The sequence below is a fragment of the Triticum dicoccoides genome, chromosome 2B (genome assembly GCF_002162155.2).
Source record: "Triticum dicoccoides isolate Atlit2015 ecotype Zavitan chromosome 2B, WEW_v2.0, whole genome shotgun sequence".
Classification (NCBI taxonomy): domain Eukaryota; kingdom Viridiplantae; phylum Streptophyta; class Magnoliopsida; order Poales; family Poaceae; genus Triticum; species Triticum dicoccoides.
Window position 1 is genome coordinate 41,608,104 of NC_041383.1, and position 18,074 is coordinate 41,626,177.

The 18,074-nt window shown below is 42.6% G+C and overlaps 3 protein-coding genes across 3 annotated transcripts in view; 2 read left to right on the plus strand and 1 right to left on the minus strand.

Annotated features, from left to right (window-relative positions):
- Window positions 1-7,690, minus strand: part of LOC119360373 (xaa-Pro dipeptidase-like) — a 16,174-nt gene extending 8,484 nt beyond the window's left edge. Inside the window, exons 1-4 of the mRNA XM_037626037.1 lie at window positions 7,639-7,690; window positions 3,473-3,579; window positions 3,330-3,379; window positions 3,149-3,209 (exon numbers count right to left, since the gene is read on the minus strand). Of these exons, the coding sequence (XP_037481934.1) occupies window positions 3,149-3,209; window positions 3,330-3,379; window positions 3,473-3,579; window positions 7,639-7,690 (270 nt within the window). The remainder of the gene's footprint in view (window positions 1-3,148; window positions 3,210-3,329; window positions 3,380-3,472; window positions 3,580-7,638) is intronic.
- A 415-nt stretch (window positions 7,691-8,105) lies between these two features.
- On the plus strand, window positions 8,106-11,698 carry LOC119360375 (disease resistance protein RGA5-like). Its single transcript, XM_037626038.1, has 2 exons — window positions 8,106-9,041; window positions 11,176-11,698. The coding sequence occupies exons 1-2, from the start codon at window positions 8,212-8,214 to the stop codon at window positions 11,696-11,698; spliced, it is 1,353 nt and encodes a 450-aa protein (XP_037481935.1). The 5' UTR covers window positions 8,106-8,211.
- A 98-nt stretch (window positions 11,699-11,796) lies between these two features.
- On the plus strand, window positions 11,797-15,875 carry LOC119367016 (disease resistance protein Pik-2-like). The gene is made up of 3 exons (XM_037632654.1): window positions 11,797-13,162; window positions 14,859-15,056; window positions 15,477-15,875. The coding sequence occupies exons 1-3, from the start codon at window positions 11,852-11,854 to the stop codon at window positions 15,714-15,716; spliced, it is 1,749 nt and encodes a 582-aa protein (XP_037488551.1). The 5' UTR covers window positions 11,797-11,851; the 3' UTR covers window positions 15,717-15,875.
- The last annotated feature ends 2,199 nt before the right edge of the window (window positions 15,876-18,074 follow it).

The following is an 18,074-nucleotide window of genomic DNA, read 5'->3' on the forward strand; positions in this document are numbered from 1 at the left end:
TGCACCTCGCCGTCGCTGTCGCCGTCGCCGGCCGTGAGCAACTTTATTTTATTTTTGTTAGATTTTTTAGATTTTTTTGTTAGTTCATAGATTTATTTGTTAGATTAGATGTGGTGTAATTTAGATATGTAGTTCATATTGTGTAATTTAGATTGTGTAATTAATTTGTTCATATTATGTTAGATTTTTTTAGATTTTTTTGTTAGTTCATAAATTTATTTGTTAGATTAGATGTGGTGTAATTTAAATATGTAGTTCATATTGTGTAATTTAGATTGGGTAATTAATTTGTTCATATTATGTTAGATTTTTTTTCTGTTAGTAGATTTTTTTGTTAGATTTTTTATGATTTTTGTTAGATTTTTTTAGATTTTTTATAGTTCATAGATTTTTTTGTTGGATGCGTAGTTTAATGATTTTTTTGTTCATAGTACGTATTTAGAAAAATGAAAAAAATAAGAAGAGAAAGTGTTTAATATAATTAGTTAGAAAAATACTAGTTTATTTTTAGTAAGTACTACTTTATTTTATTTATAGTAAGTGCTTCATATATAGTTGAACTAGCCTAGTTGATTTAATAAACTACTTTATTTTACTATATATAGAAGTAGTTTGTTTTTGGTAAGTACTACTTTATTTATTTATAGTAAGTGTTTAGTAGTTGAACTAGCTAGTTGATTCAATTAATAAAACTACTTTATTTAACTATATATAGAAGTAGTTCCCGCATTGACGTCGGTGATGCCTATCCCGCATCCTCGTCGTCGTCGACTCGGCGATGGAGGCTTGCTTGATCAGGGTCATGTTCGGGACTGGGCTCCGCCGGGCTGGTATTGGGAGGTGCTACCTTCCGGGGGACGTAGGTTGGTGAGGAGGCAGCCCATTGTTGACCCGATCCTTGTTTGGTGGTGGTCGCGTGGGCCAGTGATGGTGCCGAGACTTCCGGACACCGCGGAGGTGGTACGTCACCGTGTCAGCGAGGAGGACGAGCATGTCCGTCGCTAGATGGTTGCATTGGAGGGCAGGTTCGACAATACCTGGCAGGTTCTTCAGGGATCTCACTGGAGCTATGATCCTATGATGGTTCCTTATCTTTGGGTGTCCACCGCCCGCGTCGATACCCGTCGGGCGCTACAGTTCTAGTTGTATTAGTGATGCTATATTAGTGATAACATTCGATGATGTACGGACACCAAGAGATGATGTACTTTTGCTTATAATTATTGAATGCATGCTAATTTGAATACTACTTTATTTTATGATTTGATGTAATAATGCACTCGGGAATGAAAGGAGGAGCTACGTACATCACCGATAGTCAACTCGTGATTAATAATCTAGTTTAATATTTGAATTATGAACATAGGCCGGAAATGTCATACTCGGACGACGAAAACCGCCCGGGGGAGTGCGACTGGTGCCACGACGACCGAGGTATCTGCGACAGGTTCATTGAGCTGGACGAAGATCGTCGCTTCAGCATTAAGCTCGAGGAGACCTTCGATGTTCATACGGTACGCAACCGACGACAATAGTTTTTTTTTCGTAATTACTCATGACTTCAACTATTTTAATCATGACAATATTTTTCATCTTTTCCAATTCGACTAGCTTATCCCATGCTTTGCAAGATGCTATGTCTTGGAGAGGATGGGTTTTGAAGACCATGAAAGTTTCGAAACCAAAAAAATTATCCTAAGTACCCATCATGGTGTGGATTTTCAAGTAAAGCTGTACAATGCTCAGAGTGTAACCCATTTTGGTTGCAAAAATTGGGAAGCACTTTGCAAGATGTATGGTCTTGATGAGGGTATGCTTGTCACCATGGATCTTGGTGATCCTACAATCGAGCAAGAGAGACATTTGATTTGGGTCCTTGTGGATACACCTCCAATTCTTCCCCCATGTGAGCTTAACATAGTTATTAAGTAATTTATATTGTTTATTTTAAAATAGTTGACAACTTATCTCCATTGACAGCTTATTTTCATTCTTCAAAGAATGTGCGGAAGATGGTAGACAGAACCTACTACACCAAAGGCTCCGAATTAACTTATCAGGAGAAAAATCATCTGGTCGCATTTTGTACTGATCTTGAGAATTACAATATCTACAATCAAACTCCTCAACATTATGGTCAATACGTGCCACTAGTGCACGTGTTGAACTACGGTAACTACCATAGAGATACCCTGGTAAGATTTTTTTACTATTACGACATCCGTGATCTTTTTGCACACTTCTAAAACTAGTACATCATTGCTAACTACGAAGTTATTACTATGTTTTTCAACAGATAATCCCGAATAATTGTGTGCCTCATCTGATGTATACGCATGGTAGCCTTCATGTTTTGAACATACAACCAGGCCGTCCTACGAATCTCAACTGTCCATACCGGGTTTTTAAAAGAAGTGGAGACATGACAATCAAAGAATGGAAAAAATGTATGGACAGTCGTAAGGAGCTTCTTGGAAGCAACATTCAGCGAAGGGAAAAAATTGGAGACGGGATGATCGCCATTCTTCATAATGGAGAGTCAGGGTCTATATTGGTTTATGCTATTTTACCTTAAGGGTGTTTAGGTACTACCTGATACTGATGATCATGTGCTAAGAACAATTATGTAGGGTTGGGTTCGATGACTATGAGGATGATGATCGTATGACTTATTATTAATAACGAGTAGAAGTTGTATGATGATGCATAGGACTTGTTATTATATATGATGATGTATGATGCGCATGCATGAGCATGTTATATCAGCGGGTGAAATGAACATAGTAGCAGCGTTGATAAACCAAGGACGAAGATATAAGAGAGGACACTTCTCTCTATTAGCTAGCTAATAACAACCTAAAAATAACCCCAAAAACCCCTAAAGCAGACACATTTGTAAAAAAAAACATGAACTTTTGGTCCCGGTTGGAGCCACCAACCGGGACCAAAGGCCCCCCTGACTGGGCTCGGCGGACCGGCCACGTGGAGGCACATCTGTCGCGGTTCGAGTTTGAACCGGGACTAATGGTTGGAGGAATTAGTAACGACCCATTAGTCCTGGTTCATGAACCAGAACTAAAGGCCTTTACGAACCGGGACTAATAGGTGTTTTTCTACTAGTGCGTGGAGCTCAAGAAAGAAAACTTACGACTGCACTGTAGAACCCCGGCTCTCGCACACCGAAGAGATAGGCGAAGTAGCTCTCCTGCCTGGAGACATGACCAATGATGGGCATATCAATTCAATCTGCCATGCCATGCATGCAGATGCAAGAAACATACGGCAAAGGGGAAGTCGGGAAACAGCAAAAGGAAAGGCGCGTCGTTCACCTGAAGAGCGGGACACGGTCGGTGCAGTATAGAGTCTGCTCCTCGCCGCCCTTGAGAGTTGAGACAGCAGTAGACGTACCAGATTAACGTAGGAACCCAAATGGGATAGGGAGAGATCAGTGGGGAGCGAGCTTAGAACGAACCTTGAGAAGGACGATGCCGAGAGGGCGGCCGGAGGCGGAGAGATGGGCTTTGAGCGCGTTGACGAGGCGCTCGCGGTTGCCGGCGTGCAGCTCCATGGACAATGTGGCGGAGCAAGGGAGGAGTCGCTCGTCTTGCACCATGCTTTTAAATAGCGCGCTATAGCTCCGTTATAGCACCTTATAGCGTTTAGAAGATGTCGTGCGTTAAGGGTCTTTCGTCCAAACATATGAACACACATTTTTAATAGCGCGTTATAGCACCGCTATATAGAAGAGGTCTGCCGACGAGACCTTTAGCGCGCTATTTTCAAAACTATGTTTTGCACCCAGGGCCAGGTGCGTACGACGTGGGCGATCGAGATGGCTGCTTGCAAATTTTGATTTGATGTATACGGGTGGACGCGGCGCCCAGCCCGAATATATAGATGAGGAGGGTGTTGGGTTTAACCACGATGTAGCGGAATCCCTGTCCGACACGGACTAGTACGTACGTAGCAATCACCGAACAGGAGTTGTACTTGAATACGGGCCTCGTGAAGTTGGCGTGTGCGTGTGTTTCGTCGCGTCGGGGCGTCCATCAAGCAAGCCGGCGGCTTTGTAGTTTCATACGTGCATGTGTTAGCCTTCATTCACGTAAGGATCAATCCACCGATGTGCTTGCCTGCCTGCCTGCCTGCTCGGTCTAGCTAGCTTCTGGTACGTGTGTGTTCTGGCCAAAAGCACCGGCTAGCTGAGCATCCGGAAGGCAGCTTAGGTCAGAGACATCAGCCTCCATGCTTTTTCCAAACCCAGGGATGCGTGATGAGAATGGAGACCTACCCTACATTGCAAACAAACTGTGTACTCCGGAGGACCTATTCACGAGATCCAGCCGATCTAGCTCAGGCAATAATTCTTCATCCTCGTCTTTTGAACCAAAGAACCAGAGTGGTAATACCCCCTCGGGTGATGCCAAGTCAACTAGTAACCATGGCAGGGCGACGGGGAACCGGAGTGGTAAAACCGTGAGGGTGATGGGGAACCTAAGAGATCATCCCCTCTCATGAACAACCCATTAGGCAGAGGTCATGGTCGCTCCTCTCGTGACCAGGGTCGTGGTGGGTTTTATGTTGCTGGAAAAGAGCTCCTCCAGTCTGAGAGGACGAAAAGCGGTATGGCTAGACATAAGAGGAAGCCCACTAAGAACCTAGTTTATGTGCATATATCAGATGAGCAACCTTCAAGTTTTGTCGGCATTTTGACCATTGTGGTTTCTAACATATCTAGCAAAGATGTTGGCCCATGCACTAAAGTGGAGGATAGTGTCTCGAACAAGAAATAGTGTACTATACCTTCTCGGTCGACAGATCAGGCGGAGGCTGCGGAGCAGGCCCACCAAACGTAATGAGTATTTCATGTTGGAACTGTCGAGGATTGGGTTTGGTCTCAACTGTTGGTGAGCTTCGCTGGCTTGTGAAGCTTCACCGACCCACCCTCCTCTTCCTGTCCGAGACTAAGATGAGGGATTCTCGTGTCTGTAATTTTACTGCTTATACTCTGCTTTACTACGAAATTCTACGATGCTGTCTGCGAGTTGGCTCGTATACTCTAGGGTGTAGCCAGTGGCCGCCGGAGCCCTTTGAGCCCTCCTGTGCGCCACCAGCCTAGGCACCCTCACCACCGGTGCCTCTTCTTCATCCGTGATTTATCCTAGATTAGGACCCATCGCAGCTAGGTGTGAAATGGCGGCTAAGGCAAGTGGGGAGGGGTTCTGGCCAGATTGGTTAGTGGTGGAGTGGTTTATATTGACACTCTAGGTGAAGGTAATGGCTATTAGATAGGTGGATTTTATTGACACTCCAGCTGTAGGTCTGTTTTATTAACACTAAAAGAAAACTAGATTAAAAGTCCATTAGGTAAATAATGGGAATCATCGGACAGACTAAAACTAAAGTTAGAAAGGATATTTTCATCATATCACTGTAGCATAATATATAATTTAGTAAAGTAGTGTGAACCATACGATAACAGTCTAACACCTAACCTCCATGTTTGCATTAGGCATTACAACTAAGATAAGAAGATCTACAAATACATCACTAACATTATCAGCTTACATGATCTGTTATATATATAAGAGCCTAATATATACTTAACCCCCAGACTCTCCACTTCATTCCTCTAGGATGGACTTGATCTTCTCCCTACCCATATTTTGCTCATAAAACATCTTCCAAAGCTTTGTCAGACATCTTTTTAGTATGACAGGACAAGGCCCATCAACCCAAACAACCAATCCACAATCAAAACCTCCTACCTACAAATAACACAATTTCATATAGTGAAAGTTAACTACTACACCTTTGTGAGTAGAGACTCTTGTGAGTACATTGAAATAGTGAAAATTGACAACTACACTCTGACAAAGCTGAGATAACTACACATTGACACTACAATAAGTCCACCACTAATTGAAATTTAGTTCATGTTAATCCAACCACACACTGGACATGAGCAATGCTAACTTGCTAAGTGAACTTGAACAATTAATATTTAGTTAAATTCAGTCACATTTGACAACATGGTGAACTATAACAAGTTTTTTTTGGAGGGGATGAACTATAACAAGTTAACTACACAGTGAACCATAACAAGTTAAATACATAATGGAAGTTAACAATTATAGTCTCACAAAGTTAAAATAACTACACATACACACTAAAAATAATCCAGTGCTCATTGAAATTAACTTCATGTTAATCCAACCACATTGGCACACTGGACATGAGATGAAGATAATTAGACAACACACAGATAATTACGCACTAAGAACTACATAATGAAACTACAATCTTTTTCTTAACAACTTCAGCAGCAGTTAACTAGACACTACATAGTAAACTACCACTATCGGAATGAAGGTTCCATATTTCTTTTCACATTTTGAACAACAAGATTGAGTTAAATTCAATGAAACTACCATCTTTTTCCTCAACAGCTAGATTCAGTTAAATTCAGTGAAAGTTCCATCTTTTTCTTCAACAACAAGATTTAATTAAATTGAGTGAAATTACCATCTTTTTCTTCAACAACAAGATTCAGTCACCTTATAATATAACAAGTTAACTACACAGATGAGTATGCACTTAAATCAAACAACTACAAACTGAAAATACCATCAATACTATGAACAATAGGATTGAGAGCAACTTAATCTAACACTACACACTACTAGCCATTTACAGAGCAAAGTGCTAAGCTAGAACAATAAGCCGAGCATTGCTTACCTGCACAGCACAACCGTAAAACCTCCTCCTAGTGTCTATGCCATCAAATGCCACACATTTCTTCACACTGGCCTATTGAAGCTTGCATTTGATGGACGGATCAACCACTGTCCCACAGAAAGAAGCATCCACAATGGTCTCCGGGTTCTCATGCATTCACAACCTCTAACCAATGGTTCCTTCCCCAGAGACTCGAATGCGATCTAAAATCAAAAATCCCCAAATCTAAACCCTAACCCTAACCCGTCGGAACAGTTAACCATAAATCAATGTCCATGACGGTGTACTGGAGGTCGTCACCACTGCTCTCCTCTCCGTTTTTCCATGAAGACATCGCATGGCGGCGGCGAGCAGGAGCGGCGTCGGTGTTGACGTCGAGTGAGAGCGAGAGTGAGAGTGAGCAAGTGAGTGAGAGAGTGAGCAACTGAATGAGCTGCCGTCAACACCACCACTTTGGATCACTGACCATTAACGGTTGCCATTACACCTGTTGCCACATGGTTGATTTCCCATGTCAAAACTTGATTAGAATTTTTGTCAGTTCTTTTTGCCACCGCCACTGTCAATGATAGAGTTCGGTGTGTTTGCCATGTTTTGGAAAGTGGTGGTTTTTTGTGACTTGTGACATGATTGTGGTGGTTTATGCATTTCACTCTACTTGGTATCACCAGACTAATACGACACTCTTCTCCTTCCCCCGTTCTCTCCTTCCTACCGATCCCAAATTCATGTGAATTACTACTGCTACCTCTATCAATTGGGATATCCTGGTGTGTCCTTAACATTATGTTGGAAGCAGACAACACATGTTCACTGGATGAAGGATTGGGATCAAAACACGAAGTACTTCCACACACGGTGGGGTTGGACAGAAAAAAGAAAAGTTATGAATCGTCTTAAGAGGCTTAATTAGGAGGGAAGATGGGAGTGTAGTTGAGGAGGAGGAGGCCATGACCATGAGAGAGGTGGCAACTAACAAATTTACAAGCCTTTCTCATTAAGATACTTGCACAACCATTTACTCGGCAAGCACTTGTTTTTAATTTCAAGGACTATGCAACTACCTAGTCTTCTTTCATTGCATTTCCTTGCTCTTTGACGTGTTAGGATTTGTCGTCACCACCTGCTTTCTTCTCTCCATGGTTTGTCTTGTACTCCAAGCTATTCTAACACGGGTGATTAGTCAATTGATTTGGTTGGGGACGGTTTACCAAATCTATGGAAGCTCATTGACCAGCCACACAAATCCCTGAAGGACACGGAAACATGGCAAACAATAAGAAAACTTAACCAAACCTGCTATGACAGGGTCAGTTGCTTGTCAAAGTTATCCATTTCTCCATCGTGTATACAACTATACAATGACATCTTCTCCGATAGTACTACAATTTCGCCAGTCAAGCTACAGAGAATTTACTAACGCAGCCTCACCTCTCAATCAAAATCCAGAGAAACACTTCTCGAAGCAAGATCATGGAGGTCATGGCGGGGGCTGTGACGAGCGCCCTCCTCTACAAGCTGGACGCCGTGCTGACGGACGAGTACAGGCTGCAGAGGAGCCTGAGGGGCGAGATCATGTTCCTCCGAGCCGAGCTGGAGAGCATGCAGGCGGCCCTCGAGAGAGTATCCTCGTCGTCGGCGCAGCCGGTCGACAGGCAGGTCAGGATCTGGGCAGGGCAAGTGAGGGAGCTCTCCTACGACGTCGAAGACAGCATCGACAGATTCATGGTGCGCGTTGACCTCCACCATCCCTGGTTCAGCGGGTTCATCGGCAGGTGCCTGAACCTGCTCACCACAGCCCGGGCCCGCCACCGGATCGCCGCCGATATCAGGGGCATCAAGGGCCGCGTCAAGGAGGTCGCTGACCGGCGCGACAGGTACAGGGTCGACGACGATGTTTCCGCCGTCCGGCGGCCCGGGGGCACCACCATCGACATCGACCCTCGCTTGCATGGCATGTACGAGGATTCGGCGAGGCTCGTCGCGGTAGGCGGGCCGAGGGCGGAGCTCTGCAGGTTGTTGGTGGAGCAAGAAGGCGCGGCTACCATGGATGGTCAACTGAAGGTGGTCTCCATTGTTGGGATTGGTGGCCTGGGCAAGACGACTCTGGCCAACGTCGTGTACCAACAGATCAGAGGGCAGTTTGATTGCGACGCCTTTGTCACCGTGTCCCTCAAGCCTGATCTGAGGAGGGTTTTAGCCAGCCTCCTCCGTCAGGTCAGTAAGCAGAGTTACAGCGAGGTTGAAGCATGGGATGTTGTGGAACTCATTGACAAAATCAGAAAAATTCTTCGGGATAAGAGGTACCTAACGAAAAAACCCCATGCACTTTATATTAACAAGTGTTACGTTAGCTAGGAGTATATTGCAAAAAATAGCGATTTTCGAACCATTTCCTATAAGAGAATGGTTTCCATTACTTTGAGAAATGGATTCTTATATCAAACTATAGCTATTGCATTAAAGAAGATAAGAAACTAATAGAAGTCGAAGACGCGGAATGATAGTGAATAGAGAGAAAGATTCTTCTGATTTTCTTGTTTCTATCTACTAGACGCCATAGAGAATTGAGAATTTTCATGTCTTTCAATTCTCGTACTCGTAAGCGCCCATTCCCATTTTGGGCGGAACTGATCTACTAATTCTTTTATTCCAGTTAGTAAGAGGAATCTTGAACTAAGAAATAGACCTAGCAGCTAAAAGAGGGTATCCTGAGCAATTGCAAGAATGGGGTTCATTGATATTCCTGGTATAGTAGATGTATCACACATACAGTCATACTCAATTCGATGGAATTGTTTGATCTTAAAGGGGATCTTCTATAATTTCACATATAAGGGGTTATTTCTTGGTTTCGTCCGGTCATTAATAACTTGATTATTTTTAGATAATAGTAGATAGAAAGAACGCTCGTAAGGAGTCCTATTGAAACCAAGAAATATAGGACTGCTCACATCAGAATAGATAGAGTTTTCCCAAGAAACCTGCTAGTGGAGGAAGGCCTCCTAGCGATAAGAGACTAGAGAACAATTAGCAGATTTGGATTTGCGAATTATTATAGAGAATTCTTTGGTCGAATGGAAGGAATTAGAAGACGAGAGGTATAGTGGAGATGAGTGGGAAGATAAAAAAAGACGAATAAGAAATTTTTTTTTGATCCACATTACAGGCTATCACTTTTTTTAAAATTTTCAAAAAACTACCACAAAAGTGGATGGCTGTTCCAAAAAACCAAATGACTATGTAATTTAAAATTGATCCGGTTTATGACAGGTCGTGCCAACTCCTAAATAAACCCTTACTTGATTGTTTGTTTGACCGTTACCTTACATTTAGGGCCCATGTGTCAGCTCTCTCTCCTTCCCCTTTTCTTTCTTCTCTCCCTCGCTTTGCCTTATCTCTCTGCTGAGAGAAGGACACAGCATGGCCGGCACCAACGCTCTGCCGCCACCGCTGCTTGCCCTTGGAGCTCCACCCCCGCTGCTGCGTGCCATTGGAGCTCCCCCGCGTCCACCCACATGGCAGCAGCCCTTGGAGCTCCGCCGCCGCTGCTACTTGCCACCAACCATGGCCGCCGCATGCACGACCGCGTGCTCAGCTCTTTGCAGCTCCGCGCCACGGGGAGGCTTGCGCCGCCGCCTTCCTGCTTAGCCCGCGCCATGGGAACTCCCTCGCGAGCAATACCCCGGGCATGAAAACAGCACCATGGGAGCACCGCCGACCAGCAACCCAGACGTGTGAGCAGCGCCACGGGGTGTCTCCGGCGGCCAGCAGCCCGGATGGTCCAGAACCACCACGTGGAGCCCCGGTGACCAGTAGCCCGGCGGGTAAGCAACACCATAGGGTGTCTCCAGCGGCCAGCAGCCCGGGCGGCGCCAGATGCGCCCGTGAGCAGCAGCCTGGGCGGCGCCAGATGCGAACAGCTGCTGCTTGCCGCTGGTCATGGATGTTATAGCCACGGCCAAGCAACGCATGCAGACCAACACATCGGCTCCGGCGACGAGCTCGATCGCGAGGACCCGATTCCTTTTTGTATTTTTTATAGGGACCCGATTGCTTTTCTGAAATATAACAAGGACCCGATTGCTTCTTTAAAAATATTTGGGCCCCACCTATCATAACCGTCAATGGTCAACCTAACGGTCAACCTGACAAGTGGGCCCGAGCTGTCATAATCTAGCTTAAAACTTAACTGCTCAACCATTAGGTTTTTCTGGAACAGCCAGCCACTTTTGTAGTAGTTTTTTTTAAAGGGTAGTTTTTTGTTGTGGGATAGAAAAATTAGTAGTTATTTCTATATACTCCATTAGCTAGCTTTAGTTGTGGGATAGAAAAATTAGTAGGTTGTATATGGATATTCCAAGTACCCTTTACTTTCTAGTGAATACTCATTTTTTGACTTGTTTTACTTTCTAACATGGTGCTACAAATTCACAGGTACTTAATCATAGTTGATGATATATGGGATGAATCAGCCTGGAACTGTATAAAGAGTGTACTAGTTGAGAACAAGTGCAGTAGCAGAGTAATCACAACAACACGTATTGCTGGTGTTGCAGCATCATGCAGCTCTTCCATCAACGGTAACATTTATAAACTTAATCCTCTTGCTCATGATGATTCAAGGAAGTTGTTCCATGAAAGAATATTTGGGAGTGAAGATGCTTGTCATGTGGAACTGAGAGAAATATCTGAGAAAATCATGAGAAAGTGTGATGGTGTACCATTAGCTATCATCACTATTGCCAGCCTATTGTCTCACAAACCAAAGAATATACATGAATGGGACACTGTCAACAAATCAATCGGTTCTGGACTTGAGAAGTTCCCCAATATGGAGAACATGCGTCAAATATTGTCTATTAGTTATTATGATTTGCCGTCCCATCTGAAACCCTGCTTTCTATACCTGAGTGTTTATCCGGAGGATTATACAATATTGAGTGATCACTTGGTATGAAGATGGATATCCGAAGGCCTTGTCCATGGAAGTGATGTGGATACCTTATATAAAGTGGGGTTCGGTTACTTCAATGATCTTATTAACCGAAGCCTAATTCAACCACAACATGTAGATTCTCGTGGCAACGTAGGGGCTTGTCGTGTACATGACATGGTCCTTGATTTGATCACATCCTTATCGATTGAAGAAAATTTTGTCACTACATTAGATAGCCATCAACCTAGTGATCTTTCAAAGAAGATACATCGATTATCCATCCAAAACAATCAAGAACATCACACCATGTCACTTTCTATGCTGAGCTTGTCCCACGTGAGATCATTTATCATCTTTCCTAGTGCTACAAAATTGATGCCGCCTCTTTCAAGATTTCAAGTTCTGCGAGTGTTGGATCTAGAAGGTTGCCGTGACTTGGTGAATCATCATATTGATGGTGTTGGGAATTTATTTCATTTGAGGTATCTAGGACTAAGGGATACAAATATTACCAAAATCCCGAAAGGAGTAGGGAATCTGTACTGTTTGCAAACATTGGATTTGAGTCAAAGTGGCATAATTGATCTGCCATCAACCATTGTTCAGTTAAGGAAACTTGTATGCCTATACATTGAAACATCGGCAAAGCTACCAGATGGGATTGGAGCCATGAAATCTCTACAGGTTCTATCTACCGTCGGTGTGAGTAACTCGCCAAACTTCTCAAAGGAACTAGGTTATCTTTCGGATATGAGGGTTCTTAAAATTTCGCTATCTGGAACATGGGACAAGAACTATGAGAAACATTTGTTATGTTCTTTGTGCAAGTTGACAAAAATCAAGGAAATAAACATTCAATCTTCCGGAGTTCCCACAAAATTCATTGTGGATTTAGGATGGACCCCTCACAACCTTCAATATTTTTTCGGCAACATACCTAGATTGCCGGAATGGATGAACTCCTCACTCTCAAAACTGTCCACTTTAATCATCACACTAGACAAAATCCAGCAGGAAGACCTTGGTACTCTCGGCAACATCCCATTTCTGAATTATCTCTGTGTTACAGTGCACAAAATCAAAAAGGCAGAAGAAAGGTTGATTATCGGTACTGATCATGCAAACTTTAAGTGCCTATCTGAGTTTCACATTCACAATGATTCATTGGGGATCATGTTTGTAGAAGGAGCTATGCCAAGGCTCCAAACCCTCGAGGTTACATTTCAGGTTCGCGAGGCGAAGGATGAATACAATAATTTTGAGGTCGGCTTGGAGAACCTCCATTCTATTAAGCTGGTCACAATTCGAATGCATTGTTCTGGTTCCAGTCTCGTTGAGGTGGAGGAAGCTGATGCTGCTATGAGGAAGACATCCCATGTGAATCCAAAACATCCGAGGGTTGACGTGATTAGATATTATGAAGATGAAATGATAGAGGACGAGGAGAAATCTCAACTCGATGAGGAAGCATTCAAAGAACAAGAGGTATTAATTATTGTCTTCTTTAGTCGCACAAAAATAAAAAGTACACGATCCAAGTTAGTGTTCCATTTTGTTACTTATTCCTAAAATGTTCCCTTTTCATCACCTTTAAAATGTTCCCTTTTCATCACCTTTTGGTGACTACCTAGCAAATCCACACATGTAATGTGATTTTTCACATGTAAACTCTATATCCATCAATACATTGTTGCATCTGATCCATTTTCAATCAACTGTTATTATTACCCCTATTATAATTTGTTCTTTTTAGGGTGAAAAGATTTTTATATTGCTCAGGGTAGCGGCCTGCTCATTACAATACTGTTCATAGAGACTATCTGGACACAAGCCATTTATAATAAGTTTATTTATAGAGCTTATCCAACTTCGAGAAAACACACACAAACACGCACATGCACGTAAACACATAAACATTTTTTGTGTAACAATCTGCTAATGGAACAGTGGCTGACTTAAGGAATATAACATTCTTATAACTTTTCTTGTGGGTAGATAAACTCAATGGTTGTTTTTTATCATAAACAAGATGATTATTGGGAAACTGAGGTTTAGATCACCCTTGATGATCACATGTCATTCGACCATACTTGACAATCACACGATTGAAAACAAGATGAACATGTTGTGCGATAACTGAAGACCATGATCAATTAATAAAAACACTACGTTTACATTGACAAGTTCGGGAGCTTTTTCTTCATTACGGTGTTGCCTTGTATAAAAACAAACAAATGAGCTACTCAACTCCAGGTTGTCTCTGCATATACTTCTTTATAAATCTCTCCCTGAAGAAGATTGTTTACCTTAATTAGCTATCTAGAAATCTTGCTTCACAAGATTACTTGACTTGTTAACGAGCTTACTTTACTTCTTGTCAAGCCTGCCTTATCTTGACAAGATTACTTGACCTCTAGGATGAGAGGAATCATTCATGGCAAGCTGACTTGCTTCTACGTGGCAAGCTTGCTTAGCCTTCAAGCATATGCTTCAACGAGAAGCTAACTTGTCTTGCAATTTTGATTCCTTGTTGAGCCAAATGTCTGCTTGCATGAGCCATATGTCAATATCTTGGTAGTCTTCTCGCCAAAAAATTAATATCTCGGTACTCGCCACCAAACCATAGTTGTTTCATAATAACAATAATAATAGTAGTTATTGAGAGATTAGGTGTAATACTATATCAACGGATATATAGTTCATACTTCATAGTACTCTCCTAGTTTGAGAAAAATAAGCAGTCATACCAACTTGGAGTAGAAGAGCAATGCCCCTCAAGTTTGAAGGATATGTTCAAATCTCCCCTTAATTCCCCGTTCGCACATCTACCCTATCACATTTTTTGAACTTTGATAGTGCAAATTTTGATTGGCACACTACATGAGCAAGTGATATAGTTGTTGTCATTGTAAATGAAATAGTCCTGACTACGAAAAGTAATAAGAAACACAAGATGTCAAAGGACACATTAAGTTAAGAAATCAAAGCTTATTATTTATGTTAATATTTTTTCCCAATGTAGTATACTTGATTAAAAAAATACTGAACTACACCCTCTCTTATATCAGTTTACAGAGGGAGTATTTATATGTATACTAAGCTTGTGACTGATCAATACCATGTCACCTGTTATACGTGAAAGGTTTATATTAATAATTATTACCCCTTCTCTTGAATGCAGATCATTCTTGAGAAGATTGGACCCTGGGGAGGAAATACCGGGAGAAAACGAGACATAAAGGTGGCACCACGTTATCTAAGAAGTATGAGAATTTGCTGTGGTGATGTTATAGATGCGTTTGCATTTTCTTACCTGGACAGAAATGAGAATCTGCATGAGACACCTCTTTGGGGTGGTGTTGGTGGGACCATCCACACGGTGAGTAATGAACTTCTCATGCACTGTGCAAGACCTTGTTAAGATAAACTAGATTAAATGTACTCTCCAAAAGGTGCGACGCATGAATATCATTTTTATACAAAAAGTTCGATAATAAAATTAATACAGTGTTATTAACATCAAAAAATTTATCATAGATAAATTTAAAAATTCAGAAATACAAAGATTACACGTATGGTTCACACAATTAAGAATGGGAAGTGGTTCTTTATACACAAGACAGGAACGGATAATTTAAACAGATTGAGCTGCCAAACATATAAAAAATAAACTGTGTGCCCAAATTCCAAATATCAACTGAGCTATTCTAAATATTTACATATGTGAGCAGCTGTTTTCCATTAGCCAAAAGATTTCCCAATAAACATTTGAAGCTTGATATTACCATTGATTTTGCAGATTCTACTAGAACCCTCGGAGTTTTTGATTGAAATTTCAGGGACTTTTGGTCCATATGGTCAATTTCCCAGCATCATAAAGTCACTTATGCTTGTGACCAACTTACGTACCTATGGACCTTTTGGGCAGCTACATGGAACTCCTTTCCACTCTCGAGTGAAGAAAAACGGCAGTATTGTTGGCTTCTTTGGGTGCTCATGGGAATTTCTAGATGCAATAGGTGTTTACATTCATCCTTAGTTTCTAAAGCTTAGCTACGACTTCTCAGTGTTCTTTTTCTCGCGGGGAAGAACTCTCAGTGTTTATTAAAATTGTCAGTACTCAAACTCCATGATGTGTTCCTATAACAAATAAGACCCGTTCCTGATTTTTGTAATGATGAAGTGAATGTTGCCAACAGGGGAAGAATATTTTGGCTTGAACCCTGTCCATTTAAAGTTTAATTGCATTGATGTGTTGTTGCTTTTATTTGACTTAATATTTATGTTCTTCCACACCTTCATTATGCATTGACATGTATTTTTATTCTCTTTATTGGGAGTTTCCATACCCCAAATAGACCGCCGATGCTGCAGGAAAAGGATCATTTGATGGATGACGCAGCTGAAGTTTGGCCTCAAAGAACCAGGTCGCTGGGAGTAGGCCACTTTGCCCAAAACAGAATAACATGTAACATGTGTCGCCCCCAATTTGCTTAATCCAAACCAGGACGCGCGCGCGCGCACACACACACACACACACACATGTTTAGGCCAGCTAAAAAGATAGGTGGTCAAAACTTTCAGTGTGCTCGCAAAAGCGGCAAAAGCCTATTGCCTGGACCGTTTCTCTTTCAAAGTTACTCCTTGTAAGAGGGGCTTTATCCTGCTGACACCATTTCATACGCATGTTGGTAAGTGTTAACTCCCCTGTAAGCCAGAGCTCTACACATGAATTTGGCAGTGTCAGTTTCGTTAGTAGTGAGCCATCACTCAACCCAGTTGTCCCGATCAGCGAGAATGATAATTTCCAGCGTGTGCATAAGTTCACCCGCATTCACTAAGGTTCAGCAACCAAACTCTCTTGGTTTTCAGCTGCTTGGCACAAGGCAAGGGAACTGGAATTTTGAAGCTGATTTGCTCTAGTAATCATGCCAAAACCTCGCATTCCTACTGTTACCCCATCTTGTCGTAAACCATTCCAGAATTGAGACCCCCCACCCCCCACCCACCCACACACACACACACAACACCAGAGCTGGTGGTACCGCCAGTTGAGGAAAAGGGTGAGGCAATGGCGGTAGTCAAGGACTAGGGCGAAGGCGAGGCGGTCAAGCGGCACGGGGAAGCACGCGTCCAGTAACCGGTCAAGGGGAGGGGGAGGGGGGATCTTGATGGAGGGCATGAAGAAGGGGTGGCTCATATCAATCTCATCGGAGAAGACGGTGATAAGGGGGGAGGTTATCATGGCAGGCGCGGAAGAGGCGGTGCCTGACAAGGCCCTGCCAAGGAGGGCTGCCAGGAAGGCAGAGGATCTCCCAGAGGAGGTCAACAAGTTTATTATTATTATTTTGCGATGGATTCATCTGTGTTTTAAAGGATGGATTCTTCTGTGTTTTAAAGGTTCAATTTCGTGAGCTAACATGGAGGTAGCTTTTATCACTAAATTTGCGCTCTACCTGCTGTTAGGACCTATTCCCTCTGTCCGAAAATACTTGTCGAAGAAATAGATACAAATGGATATATTTAGAACTAAAATACATCTAGATACATCCATTCCCAAGACAAGTATTTACGGGCAGAGGATTATTTTTTTGGACGGGAAATAGACTTTATCCATCTAGTCACAAGTCTATGGGATCAGTATCCCAAACGTTAGTCGAGCAGGCAGGCCTTGCTAAGCAGTCAAGGCCCTGGTTTGCATTGCGATTACAAAAACGGTCGGCGTAGATCATGGCATCCAGAACAAAATGGTTCGTGGCACCATTCAGTGCTTCCATGAGATATCAAGCAATCAGATTTTCAGTACATCCTAGCTGCAGCCAAACTTTTTGTTAACACTATTAACTGCTTCCAGGTAGAGCTAAAGAACATAGAATCAGCCTAGGCAGCACCAGCCACAGAATGCAGAATCCATTACATAGTCCAGGGGACACCTAAAAACGAAAATATATATTAGAAAGTGGCAAACGATATTAAACCAAAACGAACACAGGGGCACAGGGCAGCACAACACCACTTCCCCAGCCCCACCATCTTGGCTACGATCAAGTCAAGATCAACCTCCAGCAGCTTCCTCCCCCCAAAGATCCGCTGGTGCTGCAAGAAAAAAGGACCATTTTTCATGCATGGCTCCGCATAGGTCCACCAACCGTTTCGACATAGGCATAGTGTCGGTCTATAAGACTCTACTCTTGCTGAATTGTCATTTTTTTTCTTGTCAGATTTTTGATGTTTGGCTGTGTGCATCCTAGTTATGCAGAGGCCGGGTGATACTCTAAATGCTTTGCTTTGTATCGCTTGATGCTGCATTTTGAGATAATAAAAGCGCCCTTTATCGAAAAAAAGAACTGGTTGCTGCACAAGTTTAACTCCAAAACTCAAGTAGTGTGGATACATA

Coding starts and splice junctions, on each gene's coding strand:
- LOC119360375 (XM_037626038.1), top strand. CDS start 8,212: ATGGAGGTCATGGCGGGGGCTGTGACGAGCGCCCTCCTCTACAAGCTG. Junction 9,042..11,175: donor AAAATTCTTCGGGATAAGAG/GTACCTAACGAA, acceptor ACAAATTCACAG/GTACTTAATCATAGTTGATG.
- LOC119367016 (XM_037632654.1), top strand. CDS start 11,852: ATGGTCCTTGATTTGATCACATCCTTATCGATTGAAGAAAATTTTGTC. Junction 13,163..14,858: donor AAGCATTCAAAGAACAAGAG/GTATTAATTATT, acceptor TCTTGAATGCAG/ATCATTCTTGAGAAGATTGG. Junction 15,057..15,476: donor TTGGTGGGACCATCCACACG/GTGAGTAATGAA, acceptor TTGATTTTGCAG/ATTCTACTAGAACCCTCGGA.